This window comes from Monodelphis domestica, chromosome 1 (genome assembly GCF_027887165.1).
Source record: "Monodelphis domestica isolate mMonDom1 chromosome 1, mMonDom1.pri, whole genome shotgun sequence".
Taxonomy (NCBI): domain Eukaryota; kingdom Metazoa; phylum Chordata; class Mammalia; order Didelphimorphia; family Didelphidae; genus Monodelphis; species Monodelphis domestica.
In genome coordinates, this window is record NC_077227.1 from 461484772 (window position 1) to 461504646 (window position 19875).

Consider the following 19875-nt stretch of genomic DNA (forward strand, 5'->3'; position numbering starts at 1 on the left):
GTTGAGTTTGAACTGACTACAGGATGTCCAGTCTAACAGACAATTTGTGATAAGAGACTGTGGCTCAAAAGAAAAACTAGGACTGGACATGCCTGCCTAGAGAAAATAAATGAATCCAGGGGATCTAATGGTATCACTATGTGAGAAAATGTATATAAAGAAAGAAGGGAACCAGGGAGACAGTCTTAGGGGTACTTGGTACAGCAAAGGAAACTGAAGAGTAGTTAGAGAGGTAGGAATAGAACCAAGAAAGAAAATGTCATTAAAACTCAGAGGAAAGACCATTCAAGAGTAGAAAGTTGTCAACAATGTCAAATACTACACAGAGATCAAGGAGAGTGTCTAAAAAGAGACCATTCGATTTGCCAAATAAGACATCAGTGGTAACTTTAAAGAGAGCATTTTATGAATAATATGGAAATAGGTATCAAGTGATAACACTTGTATAATCCAATGGAATTGCTTGTTAGCTAAAAGAGAGGGGAGGAAAGAAAATGAATCATGTAACCATGGGAAAATTTAAAAAAAAAATTTAAACAGCTAAAAAAAATAAAGAGAGCATTTTAGTTGAATGATGAGGTCAGAAGGGAAACTACAGAGAGCTCAGAAGACATTGAGAGTAGAGAAAGTGGAGGGAAGACAACTTCTTCCAAGAATTTAATTGGGTAGGGAAGGTGAGATACAGCATAAAAGCTAGCATGAAAAAAGAAGGAGGCAGGAGAAGAAGAAAAACTAACATGGATAATGGGTTCTAGTGAAGGTTTTTTAAGGATTGGGGAGACTTGGGTGTTTGTAGTGTAAAAAATAGACTCGAATACAGGACTACAATCCCCACGAGCCTTTGCTCCACTTCCCCAGAATGCCTTGGGCCTAGAGATCGAGAAGGTATTTAAGCTGATTCAAAGGCTTTTGAGAGGGCTCTCTCTTGGCTCTTTTTGGACTTCCGTTTTGGAGCAGGCCCGTCTCTTGCATGATGTGAGGTTATTTTGTCTAGGCCTCTGGCCTAGGCACATGTTTCTTACTTGTATATTCTTTAATCTTTAACCTTTAATAAATCTCTAAAAAATATAATACTTCTTGAAGAGAGAAACTAATTTCTACCTGCCTCACCTGTCTCAGTCTCCCAATCTCCCCTAAATTTTAATCTTTACAGTAGGCAGGAGGGAAGGAACAAGTAGATAGGGAAGACTGAACTTGGAAACAGGGAAATAGTATATACAATCCACTGGAGAAGACAGGGAATGGTATTAAGAAAATTCTATAAAACTACAAACTGCAGAAAAGGGACCAACCTGAATTGGTAGAGGGAGTTTCCTCACTTGGGAATTATTTAAACCAATGAAATCACAGATCCATTCCCTATCCCTGTGCCAATAAAGAAGGTGTCATGCTAAGTGAATTCAAAGTCAAAATCAAAACATTCCCTACTCTCAAGGCGTTTTTATTCTACTGTAAAGAGATATACAAAATTATTTGAGGAGGGAGAAAGCACTTAACTGAGGGGATCAGGAAAGATTTCTCTTAGAAGATGAGCTGAACCTTGAAGGAGGCCACTGATAGGATGAAAATCCACATATATATCATATTTATAGCAACACTTTCTATGATGGTAGCAAAGAGTTATAAACATCATCAAAAGGACCACAAACTCCACTGCTCAGACTGGTTTTTAAAACTTTTCACAAAATGGTCCTTACCTAATTTTCCATGTTTAAGTCCCAAAATAAACCCTATAATCTAGTCAACCTTGTCAAATATTGTCCCTGAAAATTTTTTCAATACTTCCAAAGATCTTTTTTCTTTCACTGTTGAAGGTGCTCTTTTCATTCCAGCTTCTCTATCTCTCAGTTCACAGTTTCATAGGTTGCTATGCCTAAAAATATTTGTCAGCTAGTGAAAAGTCTCTTTCTGCACTTAGTTGATCTATCATTAACAAAAGTATTTTCATCTTAGACTTTTTCATCTCACAATAAGGATAATAAAATCTCTAAATTGGAAAGGACCTCAGAAGCCATCTAGCACAACCCATAGCTAAACAAGAATCTTCTCAACCAGAAATGTTTTAATTTTCATACATTTATGTAATAGAATACTATACTATAGGGGTTCTTAACTTTTGTTCTATGGAGAGGTAATATTTTAATCTCTTTTTCTCATGTAATTGTTTGCTTTGAAATCCCACATATTTTATTTATTTAAAAACATTATTCTGAGAAGAAATTCATAAGCTTCTCCAGCCTGCCCAAAGGAAGCCATGACACAAAAAAGGTGAAGAACTCCTGCTATAGTTAAACTAAGATCAACAAATCTGAGAAGCACAATGAAAACTAAAAAGCTTTTATGTATTTAATTAATTAATTCAGAATATTTGTCCATAGTTATATGAGTTATGTTCTCTCTCCCTACCTCCCTCCCACCTCCCGTAGCCAATGAGCAATTCCATTGGGTTTTAAGTATCATTTATCAAGACTTATTTCCATATTATTAATATTTTCAATAGAGTGGTCATTTAGAGTCTAAATCACTAATCATATCCCCATCGAATCATGTGATCAAGGAAATTTCTTTCTTCTATGTTTCTACTCCCACATTTCTTTCTCTGAATGTAGATAGCATTCTTTCTCATGAGTCCCTCAGAATTGTCCTGGGTCATTGTATTACTGTTAATAGAGAAGTCCATTACATTCGATGGTGCCACAGTGTATCAGTCTCTGTGTATAATGTTCTCCTGGTTCTGCTCCTTTTACTCTGTATCAATTCCTGGAGGTCGTTCCAGTTCACATGGAATTCCTCCAGTTCATTATTCCTTTTAGCACAATAGTATTCCATCACTGGGGTGTATGGGGTGCTCAGGGAGGAGTAGTATCTCTGGTATGGAGAGCTTGTCGTGCCCTCCTAGGGCAGCTCTCCAACCTCTGACCCTCACCTGACATCCAGCTCTCACTTGTGGCTCCTAGTAGCTGCTAGCATGCGGCAGAGGCCACACCCCAGGCAACGGCTTTGACAGGCCAGCTAAACCTTGTGAGGGTAGCCATCAGGTTGTCGACCCCTGGTGAACTAAGGCTTTGCTCACCCAGCATGTGAAGACTGCTTCGGCTGAACAGATGGAAGAAACCAATAAGAAGGTTCAATGGCTGAGAGGGCGACACAGCAAAGCACTGTGGAGTGCTTAGGGCGTGTTGGAGCACAAAAGACAACAGGGCCATCCAATGCAGCTGAGGAAGTCTCCAGGTGTAACGATTTTTCATGCCAATGGACCCAGGCTTCCAACGCCGAGAGAGTGGGACTGTCTCTGTGCAAAGACTTTTCCACTTAAATCTCCTTCATGCACAAGTGTTTTTGTGCACACTCATCTACATCACAGATGAAAGCGCACAAAAACAATCCTCATCCTCGGTTACCAAGAGACTACTACTAATTCCATCACCAACAGATACCACAACTTGTTCAGCCATTCCCCAATTAAAGGACATTCCCTCATTTTCCAATTTTTTGCCACCACAAAGAGCACAGCTAGGAATATTTTTGTACATGCATTTTTCCTTATTATCTCTTTGGGATATAAACCCAACAGTGGTATGGATGGATCAAAGGGCAGACAGTTATTTAAAGCCCTTTGGGCATAATTCTGAATTACCTTCCAGAATGGTTGGATCAATTCACAACTCCTCTAGCAATGCATTAGTGTCACAATTTTGCCACATCACCTCCAATATTTATTATTTTCCTTTGGTCATATTGGCCACCCTGCTAGGTATAAGGTGGTACCTCAGAGTTGTTTTGATTTGCATTTCTCTAATCAGGAGGGATTTATAACATTTTTTCATATGATTATTGATAGTTTTGATTTCTTTATCTGAAAACTGTCTATTCATGTCCCTTGACCATTTATCAATTGGTGAATAATTGGATTTTTGAACAATTGATTTAGTTCCTTATGAATCTGAGAAATTAGACCTTTGTCAGAGGTTTTTGTTATAAAGATTTTTTCCCCAATTTGTTGCTTCCCTTCTAATTGAAAAAGGTTTTTTTTTTAAGTCTGCAATGTGAAAACTGCAGAATGGCATGTACACTAACTATAATCATAGTTGGTCATCATGACATTTTAACTCTCTTCTCGCTATTCAGTCATTTCAGTCATGTCTCATTCTCCATGGCCGTATTTAGGTTTTCTTGCTGTGTTTTAAAATGGATCTGAACTCTGGGAGACTATGTCTCCCAGGACTCTACCTCAACTTCCTCAGACACATCCTACTTCCTTTGTGGGAGGTGTCTAAAAAAGTGTAAGAGAAGAGAGAAGCCTAATTTTCATGCCTTTTCCCCAGAGCACCCTTTCCTGAAAGAGCCTTTTGCCCCTAAAGAGCTTTGGTCCCTGTGTACCTGCCAGAGATCAAACTTTCTCTAGCTTTCCAAAACCTTTCTTTTCATAGCCCAAATAAGCCTATCTAACTATCCCTAGAGTCTGGCTTGATTTAATTTAATTCCCTAGCTTAGTTATAGTTAAGAAAACCTAGTCAATTTCCCTACCAGGGCTGGGGTGACCCAGCTACCTTCCTTTCCCTACTTTTTTCCCTCCAATTTTCCCTTCAACATTGGCAAAGATACTAGAGTGGTTTGCCTTTTCTTTCACCAGATCATTTTTTAGATAAGGAAATTGAGATCAAAAGGGTTAAATGTCTTCCCCAGCATCACTCAGCTAGTAAGTGTCTGAGGCCAGATTTGAACTAAGAAAAAATGAGTCTTCCTGACTCCAGGCCCAGCACTCTGTCTAATGCACCACCTCATTGTCTTCCATTCTAGTTTACCTTCCATTTATTGCCCTTCTTTTTTACATTGCAAAGGCCTTCCCTGAGTGAAGTGCCCCAAATAATACTCTGAATGTGATCTGATGAGAATAGATTATATAAGCCCAATCAACCTAGATATTATAAATCTCTCAATATAGCTTGAAATTAGATCAATTTGACCACTTTTAAGATTGTGTTGGTAGGCGGAGTCAAGATGGCGGCTTAGAAGCAGCAAAAGATCAGACCTCTGAAAACCCTTCCTTACCAATCACAAACTGAATGCTCCTAGGGGACTGAAATTCAAACTTAACAAGAGGAAAGAGGCGGGGAACCCTCCTTCTGGACTCAAATCAAAAGGTGCTCCCCCCAAAAGCCGGAATCCAAGAACACTCGGGTCTAGAATGGATTAGAATCCAAAACCCTACCATATGTTGTCTTCAAGAAACACACATGAGGCGGGTAGATACTCATAAGGTCAAAATTAAAGGATGGAGTAAGACCTTTTGGGTCTCAAATGATAGAAAGAAGGTAGGAGTTGCAATCATGATATCTGACAAAGCCAAAGCAAAAATAGACCTGATTAAAAGGGATAGGGAAGATAAATATATTTTGTTAAAAGGGACTATAGACAATGAGGAAATATCACTAATCAACATGTATGCACCAAATGATATAGCACCCAAATTTCTAATGGAGAAACTAGGAGAATTGAAGGAGGGAATAGACAGTCAAACCATATTAGTGGGAGATCTGAACCAACCACTATCAAATTTAGATAAATCAAATCAAAAAATAAATAAGAAAGAGGAAATAATAAATGCAGCCTTTTCAGATCATAAGGCAATAAAAATAATAATCAGTAAGGGTACATGGAGAGCCAAATCAAAATTTAATTGGAAATTAAATAATATGATACTCCAAAATTGGTTAGTTAGAGAACAAATCATAGAAACAATTAATAATTTCATTGAGGAAAATGACAATGGTGAGACATCCTTTCAAACCCTATGGGATGCAGTCAAAGCAGTACTCAGAGGAAAACTCATATCCCTGAGTACATATGTTAACAAATTAGGGAAGGCAGAGATCAATGAACTGGAAACGCAAATAAAAAAACTTGAAAGCGAACAAATTAAAACCCCCCAGAAGAAAACCAAACTAGAAATCCTAAAAACTAAGGGAGAAATTAATAAAATTGAAAGTGATAGAACTATTGAACTAATAAATAAGACTAGAAGCTGGTACTTTGAGAAACAAACAAAATAGACAAAATACTGATCAATCTAACCAAAAAAAGGAAAGAAGAAAAGCAAATTAACAGCACCAAAGATGAAAAGGGGGAACCCACCTCCAATGAAGAGGAAATTAAGGCAATCATTAAAAACTACTTTGCCCAATTATACGGCAATAAATATACCAATCTAGGCGATATGGAGGAATATTTGCAAAAATACAAATTGCCTAGACTAACAGAAGAAGAAGAAATAGAATTCTTAAATCCCATTACAGAAAAAGAAATCCAACAGGCCATCAAAGAACTGCCTAAGAAAAAATCCCCAGGGCCTGATGGATTCACAAGTGAATTCTATCAAACATTCAAAGAACAGCTAATCCCAGTACCAAACAAACTATTTGACATAATAAGTAAAAAGGGAGTTCTACCAAATTCCTTTTATGACACAAACGTTGTACTGATTCCAAAGCCAGGCAGGTCAAAAACTGAGAAAGAAAACTTCAGACCAATCTCCCTAATGAATATAGATGCAAAAATCCTAAATAGGATACTAGCAAAAAAAACTCCAGCAAGTGATTAGGAGGGTCATTCACTATGATCAAGTAGGATTCATACCAGGAACACAGGGCTGGTTCAATATTAGGAAGACCATCCACATAATTGACCATATCAATAAGCAAACCAACAAAAATCACGTGATTATTTCAATAGATACAGAAAAAACCTTTGATAAAATACAACACCCATTCCTATTAAAAACACTAGAAAGCATAGGAATAAAAGGGTCTTTCCTAAAAATAATAAACAGTATATATCTAAAACCATCAGCAAACATCATCTGCAATGGGGATAAATTAGATGCATTCCCAATAAGATCAGGAGTGAAACAAGGATGCCCATTATCACCTCTATTATTTGACATTGTACTAAAAACATTAGCAGTAGCAATTAGAGAAGAAAAAGAAATTGAAGGCATTAAAATAGGCAATGAGGAGACCAAGTTATCACTCTTTGCAGATGATATGATGGTCTACTTAAAGAATCCTAGAGAATCAACAAAAAAGCTAATCCAAATAACAACTTTAGCAAAGTTGCAGGATACAAAATAAACCCACATAAATCATCAGCATTCCTATATATTTCCAACACATCTCAGCAGCAAGAACTAGAAAGAGAAATCCCATTCAAAATTACCTTAGACAAAATAAAATACTTAAGAATCTATCTCCCGAGACAAACACAGGAACTATATGAACACAACTACAAAACGCTCTCCACACAACTAAAACTAGACTTGAACAATTGGAAAAACATTAACTGCTCATGTGTAGGACGAGCCAATATAATAAAAATGACCATCCTACCCAAAATCATTTATCTATTTAGTGCCATACCCATTGAACTTCCAAAAAATTTTTTTACTGATTTAGAAAAAACCATAACAAAGTTCATTTGGAAGAAAAAAAGCTCAAGGATATCCAGGGAAATAATGAAAAAAAAAATACAAAGGAAGGGGGCCTTGCAGTCCCAGATCTCAGACTATATTATAAAGCAGCAGTCATCAAAACAATTTGGTACTGACTAAGAGATAGAAAGGAGGATCAGTGGAATAGACTCGGGGTAAATGACCTCAGCAAGACAGTATATGACAAACCCAAAGACCCCAGCTTTTGGGACAAAAATCCACTATTTCATAAAAACTGCTGGGAAAATGGGAGGACAGTGTGGGAAAGATTAGGTTTAGATCAACACCTCACACCCTACACCAAGATAAATTCAAAATGAGTGAATGACTTGAACATAAAGAAGGAAACTATAAGAAAATTAGGTGAACACAGAATAGTATACATGTCAGACCTTTGGGAAGGGAAAGACTTCAAAACCAAGCAAGACTTAGAAAGAGTTACAAAATGCAAAATAAATAATCTGGAATACATCAAATTAAAAAGTTTTTGTACAAACAAAACCAATGTAACCAAAATCAGAAGGGTAGCAACAAATTGGGAAACAATCTTCATAAAAACCTCTGACAAAGGTTTAAGTACTCAAATTTACAAAGAACTAAATCAATTGTACAAAAATCAAGCCATTCTCCAACTGATAAATGGGCAAGGGACATGAACAGGCAGTTCTCAGCCAAAGAAATCAAAACTATTAATAAGCACATGAAAAAGTGCTCTACATCTCTTATAATCAGAGGGATGCAAATCAAAACAACTCTGAGGTATCACCTCACACCCAGCAGACTGGCTAACATGACAGTGAAGGAAAGTAATGAATGCTGGAGGGGATGTGGCAAAGTGGGGACACTAATTCATTGCTGGTGGAGTTGTGAATTGATCCAGCCATTCTGGAGGGCAATTTGGAACTATGCCCAAAGGGTGATAAAAGACTGTCTGTCCTTTGATCCAGCTATAGCACTGCTGGGTTTGTACCCCAAAGAGATAATAAGGAAAAAGACTTGTACAAGAATATTCATAGCTGCACTCTTTGTGGTGGCCAAAAATTGGAAAACGAGGGGATGCCCATCAATTGGGGAATGGCTGAACAAATTGTGGTATATTTTGGTGATGGAATACTATTGTGCTAAAAGGAATAATAAAGTAGAGGAATTACATGGAGACTGGAACAATCTCCAGGAAGTGATGCAGAGCGAAAGGAGCAGAACCAGGAAAACATTGTACACAGAGACTGATACATTGTGGTACAATCGAAAGTGATAGACTTCTCCATTAGTGGCAATGCAATGTCCCTGAACAATCTGCAGGGATCTAAAAAATACTATCCACAAGCAGAGGATAAACTGTGGGAGTAAAAACACTGATGAAAAGCAACTGCTTGACTACAGAGGTTGAGGGGATATGACTGAGGAGAGACTCTAAATGAACACTCTAATGCAAATTCCAACAACAGGGAAATGGGTTCGAGTCAAGAACACATGTGATAACCAGTGGAATCCTGCATCGGCTGTGGGAGAGGGAAAGGTGGGGGGGGGGGGGGGGCAGGGAAGAAAAGAAAATGATCTTTGTTTCCAGTGAATAATGTTTGGAAATGACCAAATAAAATAATGTTTAAAATTAAAAAAAAAAAAGAATCCTAGAGAATCAACAAAAAAGCTAATCGAAAAAATCAACAACTTTAGCAAAGTTGCAGGATACAAAATAAACCCACATAAGTCATCAGCATTCCTATATATCTCCAACACATCTCAGCAGCAAGAACTAGAAAGAGAAATCCCATTCAAAATCACCTTAGACAAAATAAAATACTTAGGAATCTATCTCCCGAGACAAACACAGGAACTATATGAACACAACTACAAAACGCTCTCCACACAACTAAAACTAGACTTGAACAATTGGAAAAACATTAACTGCTCATGGGTAGGACGAGCCAATATAATAACAAGGAACATCCTACCCAAACTGATCTATCTATTTAGTGCCATACCCATTGAACTTCCAAAAAACTTTTTTACTGAATTAGGAAAAAAACATAACAAAGTTCATTTGGAAGGACAAAGGATCAAGGATATCCAGGGAAATAATGAAAAAAATACAAAGGAAGGAGGCCTTGCAGTCCCAGATCTCAAACTATACTATAAAGCAGTGGTCATCAAAACAATTTGGTACTGACTAAGAGACAGAAAGGAGGATCAGTGGAATAGACTTGGGGTAAATGACCTCAGCAAGACGGTATATGACAAACCCAAAGACCCCAGCTTTTGGGACAAAAATCCACTTTTTGACAAAAACTGCTGGGAAAAATGGAAGACAGTGTGGGAGAGACTAGGTCTGGATCAACACCTCACACCCTACACCAAGATAAACTCAGAATGGGTGAATGACTTGAACATAAAGAAGGAAACTATAAGTAAATTAGGTGAACACAGAATAGTATACATGTCAGACCTTTGGAAAGGGAAAGACTTTAAAACCAAGCAAGAATTAGAAAGAGTCACAAAATATAAAATAATTTTGATTACATTAAATTAAAAAGGTTTTGTACAAACAAAACCAATGTAACCAAAATTAGAAAGGAAGTAAGAAATTAGGAAACAATCTTCATAACAAAAACCTCTGACAAAGGTCTAATTACTCAAATTTATAAAGAGCTAAAGCAATTGTACAAAAGGTCAAACCATTCTCCAATTGATAAATGGGCAAGGGACATATATAGGCAGTTTTCAGCCAAAGAAATCAATACCATTAATAAGCACATGAAAAAGTGTTCTAAATCTCTTATAATCAGAGAGATGCAAATCAAAACAACTCTGAAGTATCACCTCACACCCAGCAGACTGGCTAACATGACAGTGAAGGAAAGTAATGAATGCTGGAGGGGATGTGGCAAAGTTGGGACATTAATTCATTGCTGGTGGAGTTGTGAAATGATCCAACCATTCTGGAGGGCAATTTGGAACTATGCCCAAAGGGCGATAAAAGAGTGATCCAGCCATAGCACTATTGGGTTTGTACCCCAAAGAGATAATAAGGAAAAAGACTTGTACAAGAATATTCATAGCTGCACTCTTTGTGGTGGCCAAAAATTGGAAAATGAGGGGATGCCCTTCAATTGGGGAATGGCTGAACAAACTATGGTATATGTTGGTGATGGAATACTATTGTGCTAAAAGGAACAATAAAGTGGATGAATTCCATGGAGACTGGAAGACCTCCAGGAAGTGATGCAGAGTGAAAGGAGCAGAGCCAGGAAAACATTGTACACAGAGACTGATGCACTGTGGTACAATCGAAAGTAATGAACTTCTCCATTAGTGTCAATGCAATGTCCCTGAACAACCTGCAGGGACCAAGGAGAAAAAAACACTACATAGAAGCAGAGGACAAATGATGGGAGTAAAAACATGGACAACAGCTTGCCAGGGGTGGAGAGGATATGAAGGAGGAGAGACTCTGAATGCACACCCTACTATGGAAGCCAATAGCATGGAAATGGGCTAGGGTTGAGGAAACATGTGATACCCAGAGGAATTGCCCCACCACCACCAATGGGAGGTATGGGGGTGGGGGAGGGGAAGAAAAAAAAAGGTGGTCTTTGTTTCTAATGAATAACGTTGGAAAATGACCAAATAAAATAAACGCTTAAAAAAAAAAAAGATTGTGTCCACTCAACCTTACCTCTAAGACCTCTGAGGTTTCATTCCCTACCTGCTGTCTGAGCAACAGAGAGCATGGTAGTCATGCCTCCCCAATGTCATTTGTAAAGTCAATTTTTTTAAACTTACCTATAAGACTACACTCATCTATGTTAGTTGGCCCAGTATTCTAGCTTGAACTTACCTTTTTTAGATCTTGAATCTATCATCCAGTAGGTAACCTATATCCCTTCCAATCTTATATTATCTACAAATTTGAAAATCATATCATAGATAACTTTATCCAAGTCACTGAAAAAATATCAAACAGCACAAGACAAGGCACAGATTAGAGAACTACACCAGAGACTTCTTTCCAAAAGTACTTCAATCCATTAAGAATTGCCTTGATTCATCATTCCACCAGTGTTGAACCTATGGCACATGTACCAAAGGGGTTCCTCAGAACCTTTTCTGTGGGCATGTGCCCCAGTACAGTTTGTTACTAGAAAGCCAGAGGGACATAGGGCCAGGGTGCTCCCCTCCCCCCTCTCCATATGAGCCTGAGCATTTCTGACATTACCCACCCCTCTAAAAAATTTGCTATCACTGTCTGAATCCATGTCATCTATCCCACAACTCTCTACCTTGTCCACTAGGGTGGGCAGCATTAGGGACTTTGCCAAATGCTTCCTTAAATCTAGGTAAACTCTTAACTATATATTTTCTTGGTATACCATACCAGGAAACCTGTCAAAAAAGAAATGTGAGCCTGAGATGACTTCTCCTTGAAAAAGTCAAGCTAACTCTTGTTGACCTATGACTCTTAGCAAGCTATGCTTCCTTTCATCATGTTCACTATCCATTCCTTTGGGGCACTCCACTATAGAATTCTAATCAAATTGTCATCAACCCTTTAATGACTATTCTTTGAGTGTGAGCATCCACCTATGTTATCTAGGGTACAACCCTCAATCATTTCAATAAAAGTAGAATGATATTTTAGGGAAATGTACCAATAACAGTAATAGCTAACATTTATATAGCACCTGGAAATACTTTACAACTATTATCTCATCCTCGCAACAACACTGGGAGTTAGAATCTATTATCTTCATTTTGCAGTTGAGGAAATTGTGCAAACACTAGTCCAAAGTCACCCAGTTGGTAACCGATTTTGTTTAAATTCAGATCTTCATGATTCTAGGTCGATTTATCTGCCCAAAGGTTTTGCTAAAAATCTAGGTTAAAAACAACAACAAAGTAGGTAAAATCTTTAATTGCCCTGATCTACCAAAGTTTTTAATATTGTCAAAGAAGGATATGAGATTAGATCATTAGATCAAATGAATTGATCCTGTTAGTTCTTTGTGATCATTATTTCCTTTTCTCTATTCACTCTATTCTCTAGTTCCTTTTTAATAGTTTTGAAAATTTTGCAAGGATTGAAATCTGTGCAGTTGTTGTTGCCATCATCATCATTGTCGTTGTTATTGTGTAGTTGTCACCTTTATCTCTGTCTCCTCATTCTTCTTGATTAACCTCTTCACCTGCAGACATGTTGACTGAAGTCTCTTCACCTGCTGCCTTTTTGATATGGGAACAGTGAATCCACAATGTCTTCTCCTCCACTTTGATTGATGTAGGTATTGTCATTAAAGTATGAAATGGTCCTTCTCAAGTTGGTTGTGTTGCACTAGTTCTGCTAAAGTTTTTAATATATACTAAATCTCCTAGTTGCATGTTGTGTAATGTGAAGTCTAATGGTCTTGTCTATACTAATGCCCCCATTTCTTGCAGTTCTTTGACCCTGTGTTGCAATTCCCTCACATACTGAGCAATTTTCAAATCTCCCCCTAACATAGATGTAAAAGCTGGCATCAAGTCTTTGCCTGCATAGGAGAATGTCCATAGAGCATCTCATAAGGTGAAATGTGTAAATCCCCTCTAGGTTTAGTTCTTTTTTTTTTTTTAAGCCCTTACCTTCCATCTTGGAGTCAATACTGTGTATTGGCTCCAAGGCAGAAGAGGGTAAGAGCTAAGCAATGAGGGTCAAGTGATTTGCTCAGGGTCACACAGCTGGGAAGTGTCTGAGGCCAGTTGAACCTAGGACCTCCTGTCTCTAGGCCTGGCTCTCAATATACTGAGCCACCCAGCTTCCCCCTCTAGGTCTAGTTCTTAAGTAGAATAAAGCCAAAGTTAGTACTTCTGGCCACTTAAAGTGAGTCTCTGTACACAATTTCCCTATCATAGATTTTACTACCCTATTCATTTTCTCTACCTGTCCAGAGCTTTGTGGATGGTAAGAAACATGGAACTTAGGTGTTATCCCTTGATTTTCATAGATCTTTTTTTAAATGGAGTCTGTAAAATGAGTACTTCTGTCAGAATCTATGCAGCCTGCTATCACAAATGATCTCCCTCAATAGAATCTTTGCAACAAAGCTTGCTGTGTTCTTGCTATATGGAAAAACTTCTGGCCACCAAGTTAACTGATCTACAATCACCAAATAGTATTTGAAACTTCCTGCCTTGGGTATATTTATATAATCTATCTGTAGATGTTCAAAGTGTGTGAAAGATAAAGGACGTCCCCCAAAAGTTTTTTGTTTGAATATATGTTGATTATACTGTTGCCACAACAAGCAAGCTGAGCAAAATTTTGAAGTAATGCTGGTAATAACAGGAGCAACCCATATTCTCATATTCTCTTAACCATATCTATGATAGCCTGTGTTCCAAAATGACCTTTTGCATGTATGGTCTGACAAATATGAGTGTAGAATGCCCTGGGGAGAATAGGTTTTCCCACTGATGCTATCCAGATACCATTTTGTTATTTTGTCTTAAAAATTTGCCTCCACTTCTGAACCTCTTTCTCTGTATAAGCTTTTTCTAGATCTGTTTCCTCAATAACAGAGAAACTCAATATGAGTTCAGGACCCTGCTCTGCAGCAAATTTAGCTGTAACATCAACTCTGTGATTTCCCCTGGCTACAAAATCAGTGCTAAGCTTGCAAGACCAAACAAGAGACAGAGACCATTACAGGATATAAAATGAATATTTTTAATTATATTAAACTTAAAAGCTTTTACACAAATAAAACCAATTCAACCAAGAATAGAAGATAAGTAGAAAATTGCAAAAAAAAAAAAAGTTTATCTCAACAGTCTCACATAATGACCTCGTTTCTCAAATATATACAGAACTGAATCAAATGTATATACAAATCATTCTCCAAAGGATATTGAACAGGCAGTTTTTAGCTGAAGAAATCCAAGTTTTGTAAAGCCATTAAAAATGCAAATCACTTTTTAAAATCCTTACCTTCTCTCTTAGAATCTATACTGTGTATTGGTTCCAAGGTGGAAAGGTGATATGGGCTAGGCAACTGGGGTTAAGTGATTTGCCCAGGCTCACACAGCTAGGAAGTATCTGAGGACAAATTTGAACCCAGGACCTCTCTGCCTGGTTCTCTATCACCTGGGCCACAGAGCTACCCCCGCTAAATCACTACTAATTAGAGAAATGCAAATTAAAACAGCTAATAAGACAGAAAAGGAAAATTATATAAATGTCGGAGGGGATTTGGGATAATTAGAACACTAATGCACTCTTAGTAGAGTCTTGAGCTGATCCATCCTTCTGAAGAGTAATTTGGAACTACTCTCAAAGAACTATAAATCTGTGCATGCCCTTCGAGCCAACAATACTACTATTAATCTACATCCCAAAGAGATTTCTTGAAAAAAAAATAACTCTTACCTTCTTTCTTAGAGTGAATACTGTGTATTGGTTCCAAGGCAGAAGAGTGGTAAGGGCTAGGCAATGGGAGTTCAACGTCACACAGATAAGAATGTCTGAGGCCAGATATGAACCTAGGACCTCCCATCTCTAGGCCTGACTCTCAATCTACTGAACCACCTAGCTACCCAGAGATTTTTTTTTTTAAAGAAAAGGATCTATAATATTTATATCTGCTCTTTTAAATATATATATATGTATGTACATATATATATATATATATATATATTTGTTTATTTACTTATTTATTTTTAAAACCCTTACCTTCTGTCTTGGAGTCAATACTGTGTATTGATTGTTTCCAAGGCAGAAGGGTGGTAAGGGCTAGGCAATGGGGGTCAAATGGCTTGCCCAGGGTCACACAGCTGGGAAGTATCTGAGGCCAGATTTGAACCTAGGACCATCCTGTCTTTAGGCCTAGCTCTCAATCCATTGAGCTGCCCCCTATAGCTGCTCTTTTTGGAGTGGCAAGGAATTGAAAACTGACATCTCTTGAGAAATGGCTGAACAGATTGTGAGATATGATATGATATGATATTATTGTGATAGAATATTATTGCACTATAAAAAATGATGAACAGAATATTTTAAAAAAAACCTGGAAAGGTTTACATGAACTTGTGAAGAATGAATCAAAACTCTCTTTGTCTATCAATCTGTAACTTTTAAGTTAATCAATCAAAAAATTAAGTACCCCTACTTAGTATCTTACTAGTCACTATATTATGAGAGTTAACAAGTCACTTGCTAGAATGAATAACAACTCCAGAGGTCACTGCCCACCCCTTTGGCAGTGCTAGGGAAATTGAAAGACTGTGATTGGTTCCCATAAAGTGGGGGAGTGACAGGAAGTGATATCAAGAAAACTGCTTTTAAAAGGCCAGCTTGAGGATTCAGTGATTCTCTCTGCCTTGGTGAGCCTAACTAGAGGAGGAGACTCTTTCCTTGGATCTTGTAGTGGTGTTGAACAATTCCTTCCTAAGTTATTTGGTGAGGAGACCCTCTCTGCTTGTTGGCGCTTTGGTGGGACACTCCCTTCAGTGTGAGTTCTGAAGAGATTCTTGATGGTCTTAGCCTCATGTGCACTGAAGGTTCTTGTCATATTCTTCAGCATCTCCTGGCTCTTCAGATTTTGGCTTCCTAATTAGGACTTTGGATTCTGGTGAGATTTGCTTTTGGATTTGTATTTGGGTCTGGAGACATTAGGATTAAACTCAGGGTATTGGTAGCTAGGCAGTACTTTCTGTCTCTTTATCTACATTTTTCCATTTTCACTCTTTCAACCTCTTTGTAAATAAAGCTGCTAAAAGTCATTTTAACTAAAACTGTAATATTTTTAAATCGGTGACCACAATATTACTTTAGAATTCTCATATTTAGCAATGTGGGTTTTAAAATTAATAATCAATAACTAAGTATCATATTTTATAAGGTTTTATTAATAATAACTAAAATAAAAGAACTGCCTGACTTCAGCCTGGTGGCAGGTTCAAAAGAGGACAAGGGAGGGATTACAGTCACTTAAATACAATCACATGAGAATGCAGGAAAATGGAACCCTGGAGAAAACTAAGAGACTTCTGGGAGATGAAGTCCAAAGGCTCAAAATCTCCATTTATACAGCAAAAAACTGAAATTTAAATTCTTATAAACAGATGCACAGTGAAATAACCAGAACCAGGAAAACATTGTACACAGTATAAGCAATATTATATAATAATCAACTGTGAATGATTTAGCTGTTCTCAGCAGTACAAAGATCCTAGATAATTCCAAAGGCTTTATGATGAAAAATTCTATCCACATGGAGCATCTAGGTGGTTCAATGGATAGAGAGCCAGGCCTGGGGCCAGGAGTTCCTAGGTTTAAATCTGACCTCAGACACTTCCTAGCTGTGTTATCCTTGGCAAGTCACTTAACCCCAATTGCATAGCGCCTGCTGCTTTTCTGTCTTAAAATTGATAAGGGATTGATTTAGATTAATAAGAATAAGACAAGGGTTGTTTGTTTTTTTAAATGGAGTTAGGGTTTTATCCTCTTCTACTTCACTTTGGGAATGGCCCAAGAAAATCAGAATATTACCCACATTTGAAATCTAATTTCCCCAGTAAACATCTGTATTTATTGGGAGGATAGGTGAAAATGAATGAATGTAGGTAGGGAATATAAGGGACATGTTTTCTAATTAGTCAATATCTACCTTACACTACACAAAATACAAAGAAACCTAAAAAATGGTCCCTGACCTAGGGAAGCACAGAACTCTGACATGTGAAGAACTAGATAAGATTTTAGAAATTGAGTCTAACTCATTTCATCTTAAAAAGGAAGAAACTGAGCCCCAGGATAGAGGCAGTATGGTACAGGAGAAAGAACACCCGACATAGAATGCTAAATTTGGTGTTACTGAGCCTGGGTTGGAATCCCAACTCTGCCCCAACACTGAGGGTTACCTTAAGCAATTCCCTAATCCATTCTGGGCCTATTTTCTCATCTGTAAAATAAGAGGGCTGGATTAAGAAGACCCCTCCTGTCCCTTTCAATACTAGATATATGATTCGCCTGAGGTCAGTGTGTTAAGTAGTAAAGTCAGGATTAGATGCCAAAACATTTAATTAGGGGATCAGAACAAATATTTTTTAAAATAACTAAATAAAAAAACCTAGACAAATGAAAAATAAAATCTATCTAGACAATATAAAAAAAGTAACTAAATGCAAGGCAGTATATGATTAAGCATCAAATGACTGCTACAGGTAATAAATGGAGAATTCAGAAGGTGTTGAGTTCAATTAGATTAGCAAAATTCTTGCTCAAACAAGATAAAAGTCATAAAACTCCCGGAGAGCAGCAAGGAAAGGGAAAATAAGAAAATTATTTTAAAAGCTAGTCCTTGAGCCAGCCAACTTAGGAGCACAATAGGAGGGAATAGGTTTTATATTATTTAGCTTGGAGGAATATTTTGAAACAATCTCAACTCCCCTACTGGGGGGAGGGGAGCCAAATTCTGGCAAATTTCAGAAGAGCTAAATAACAGTAAGAATGGCTCAGAAATTAAGCAGAAAATAAAGTGTCCCAGAATCAAAAGAAGTTGAAGACTGAAAGCAGAAAGCATAAAATCTTTTGGAAAGGAAGAGAACACAGAATCCAAAACCTTTGGAATTGAATGAGAGAACATAAGATCCAGCCCCTCATTTTCAGAGGAAACTGAGGAAACTGAGGAAACAAATGCTAGGTGGAAGAGCCAAGATTAGAATCTAATCTCCTGCTTCAGACTGATTCCTTTTAGAAACAAGAAACCTTCTTCTGGCTCTTTCTGACAACCAAAACCATTTCACTGCTTTAGGTACACCGACACCATAATCCAACCAGCTCTGACATTCTGCTGCCAACAACAACCCTAAGGGCTATGCCTTTTTCAGAAGGAGCAGTCCTCCTGAGCCTTAACCTCAATAAGTCAGGTAAAGTGACCTATCATTTATAAATTTGTTTATAGTCTTCCTGAATACACTTAAGATACCATGCTTGTGCTGCCTTTTCCGAATAATACTGTTTCCTATTGGAACCGACATACCAAGCCCAGGTATAAGACATCCTCGTTGCGCTAGATAACATATTTTCAATAGGCTTCAATTCTGAAACACCAATTTCAGGTTAAGAAGAATGTATAATTTATTTTGAATATACTTATACATGTACATGTCGTTTTTGCCAATAGAATATTCAGTTTCTTGGGAGTAGGGGGCAGTTTTATCTGCTCCCCCTTCGTTTCACATATCACCTGGCATTATAAGAGGCTTAATAAAAACCTTGTTCATTGAGTCCAGGACCCAACTATCCACCCCCTGACCTATTTTACTGATAAATTAACAGTTTCAAGAGAAGGGAAGTGCCGCTTACTAGGTTACACAGTCGGCTGAGCTGCAGGGCTAAGAACCTGGGATCTAGGTCTGGGTGGGTACTGAGTGGGCACCAAGGGGCCCGAAGTGGGTTTCACCACATGTCCTTCGGGATGGAGAGTCCTTCCCTCCAGTCACTCACCGATTCACTCCGAATCTCCAGGGAACCTCTCCAGAGGGAGGGCACCGTGGCCCCGTCCAGAGTCTCGTCCCGCAACATGCCGGGAGCCTGGCCGGGGCCGGGGCCGGGGCCGGGGCCGGGGCCGCGGCCGGTGCCAGGGCCAGGACCGGGGCCAGGGCCGGAGTCGGGGCCGGGTTTGGGGACTGGGTCAGATTCGGAGACGAAGAAAAGATCAGGTCCAGACACAGAATCGGGGCTGGGGGTCTGGAGGGAGACTGGTTCAAGATCAGGCTCGGTGTGGAGGTGGGGACGGGGGCGGGGATGGGGGCGGAGTCTCGAGCCTGGGCTGGATTCAGGGTTGGACCCCCAACCTAGATGGGGACCTGGGTCAGAATCAGGACGCCGGGGATTCGGGGCGCCTCGGGGCTTTCCTCGGCGCCAGCCTCTACTATTTGGCCGCGTCTTACGCCCAGAGGTTTCCATGGAGACGGCTCCCTACCTCCTCCTCTCCCCCAGGAGGCTGGCGCCTTCTGATGACGTCTTGCATCGGGGCCTCGGGCGCGAAGAGATTCCTTTGCAGCCATGTTGACCCGGGGCAACCTTCTCTCTGTTCTCGGGGCTTTACTTTTGAGGAATTTGGCGTAGTGGCCTTGAGAGGACCAACCGATCTCGGAGCGGTGGGAAAGGGGAAGGTCCAGTTCTAATTTGATGTATATGAAACTGTGGGCCAGCCCATACCAGGTCCTAAGATGGCGGCGAGAGGGAAGGTCGCTTGGGAGGTGCCTGGCGAGGGGGGGGGGGGGGCCTGCGGTAGCTGAATGGAGGTAGTTCCCGGGCACTAATCTTGGAAAGGGTCGTCGCTTACTGAGTGACCTTGGGCAAATCCCTTCCCCTTCCTGGACCTCTGGGCTGGAAGCCTGATTTTTAGAAC

The 19875-nt window shown here is 38.9% G+C and overlaps 1 protein-coding gene across 1 annotated transcript in view; it reads right to left on the bottom strand.

Annotated features, from left to right (window-relative positions):
* DYNC2I2 (dynein 2 intermediate chain 2) overlaps positions 1-19466 on the bottom strand; it is a 46681-nt gene extending 27215 nt beyond the window's left edge. Inside the window, exon 1 of the mRNA XM_001367545.4 lies at positions 18966-19466. Within this exon, the coding sequence (XP_001367582.1) occupies positions 18966-19427 (462 nt within the window). The 5' untranslated portion in view covers positions 19428-19466. The remainder of the gene's footprint in view (positions 1-18965) is intronic.
* Positions 19467-19875: the final 409 nt, after the last annotated feature.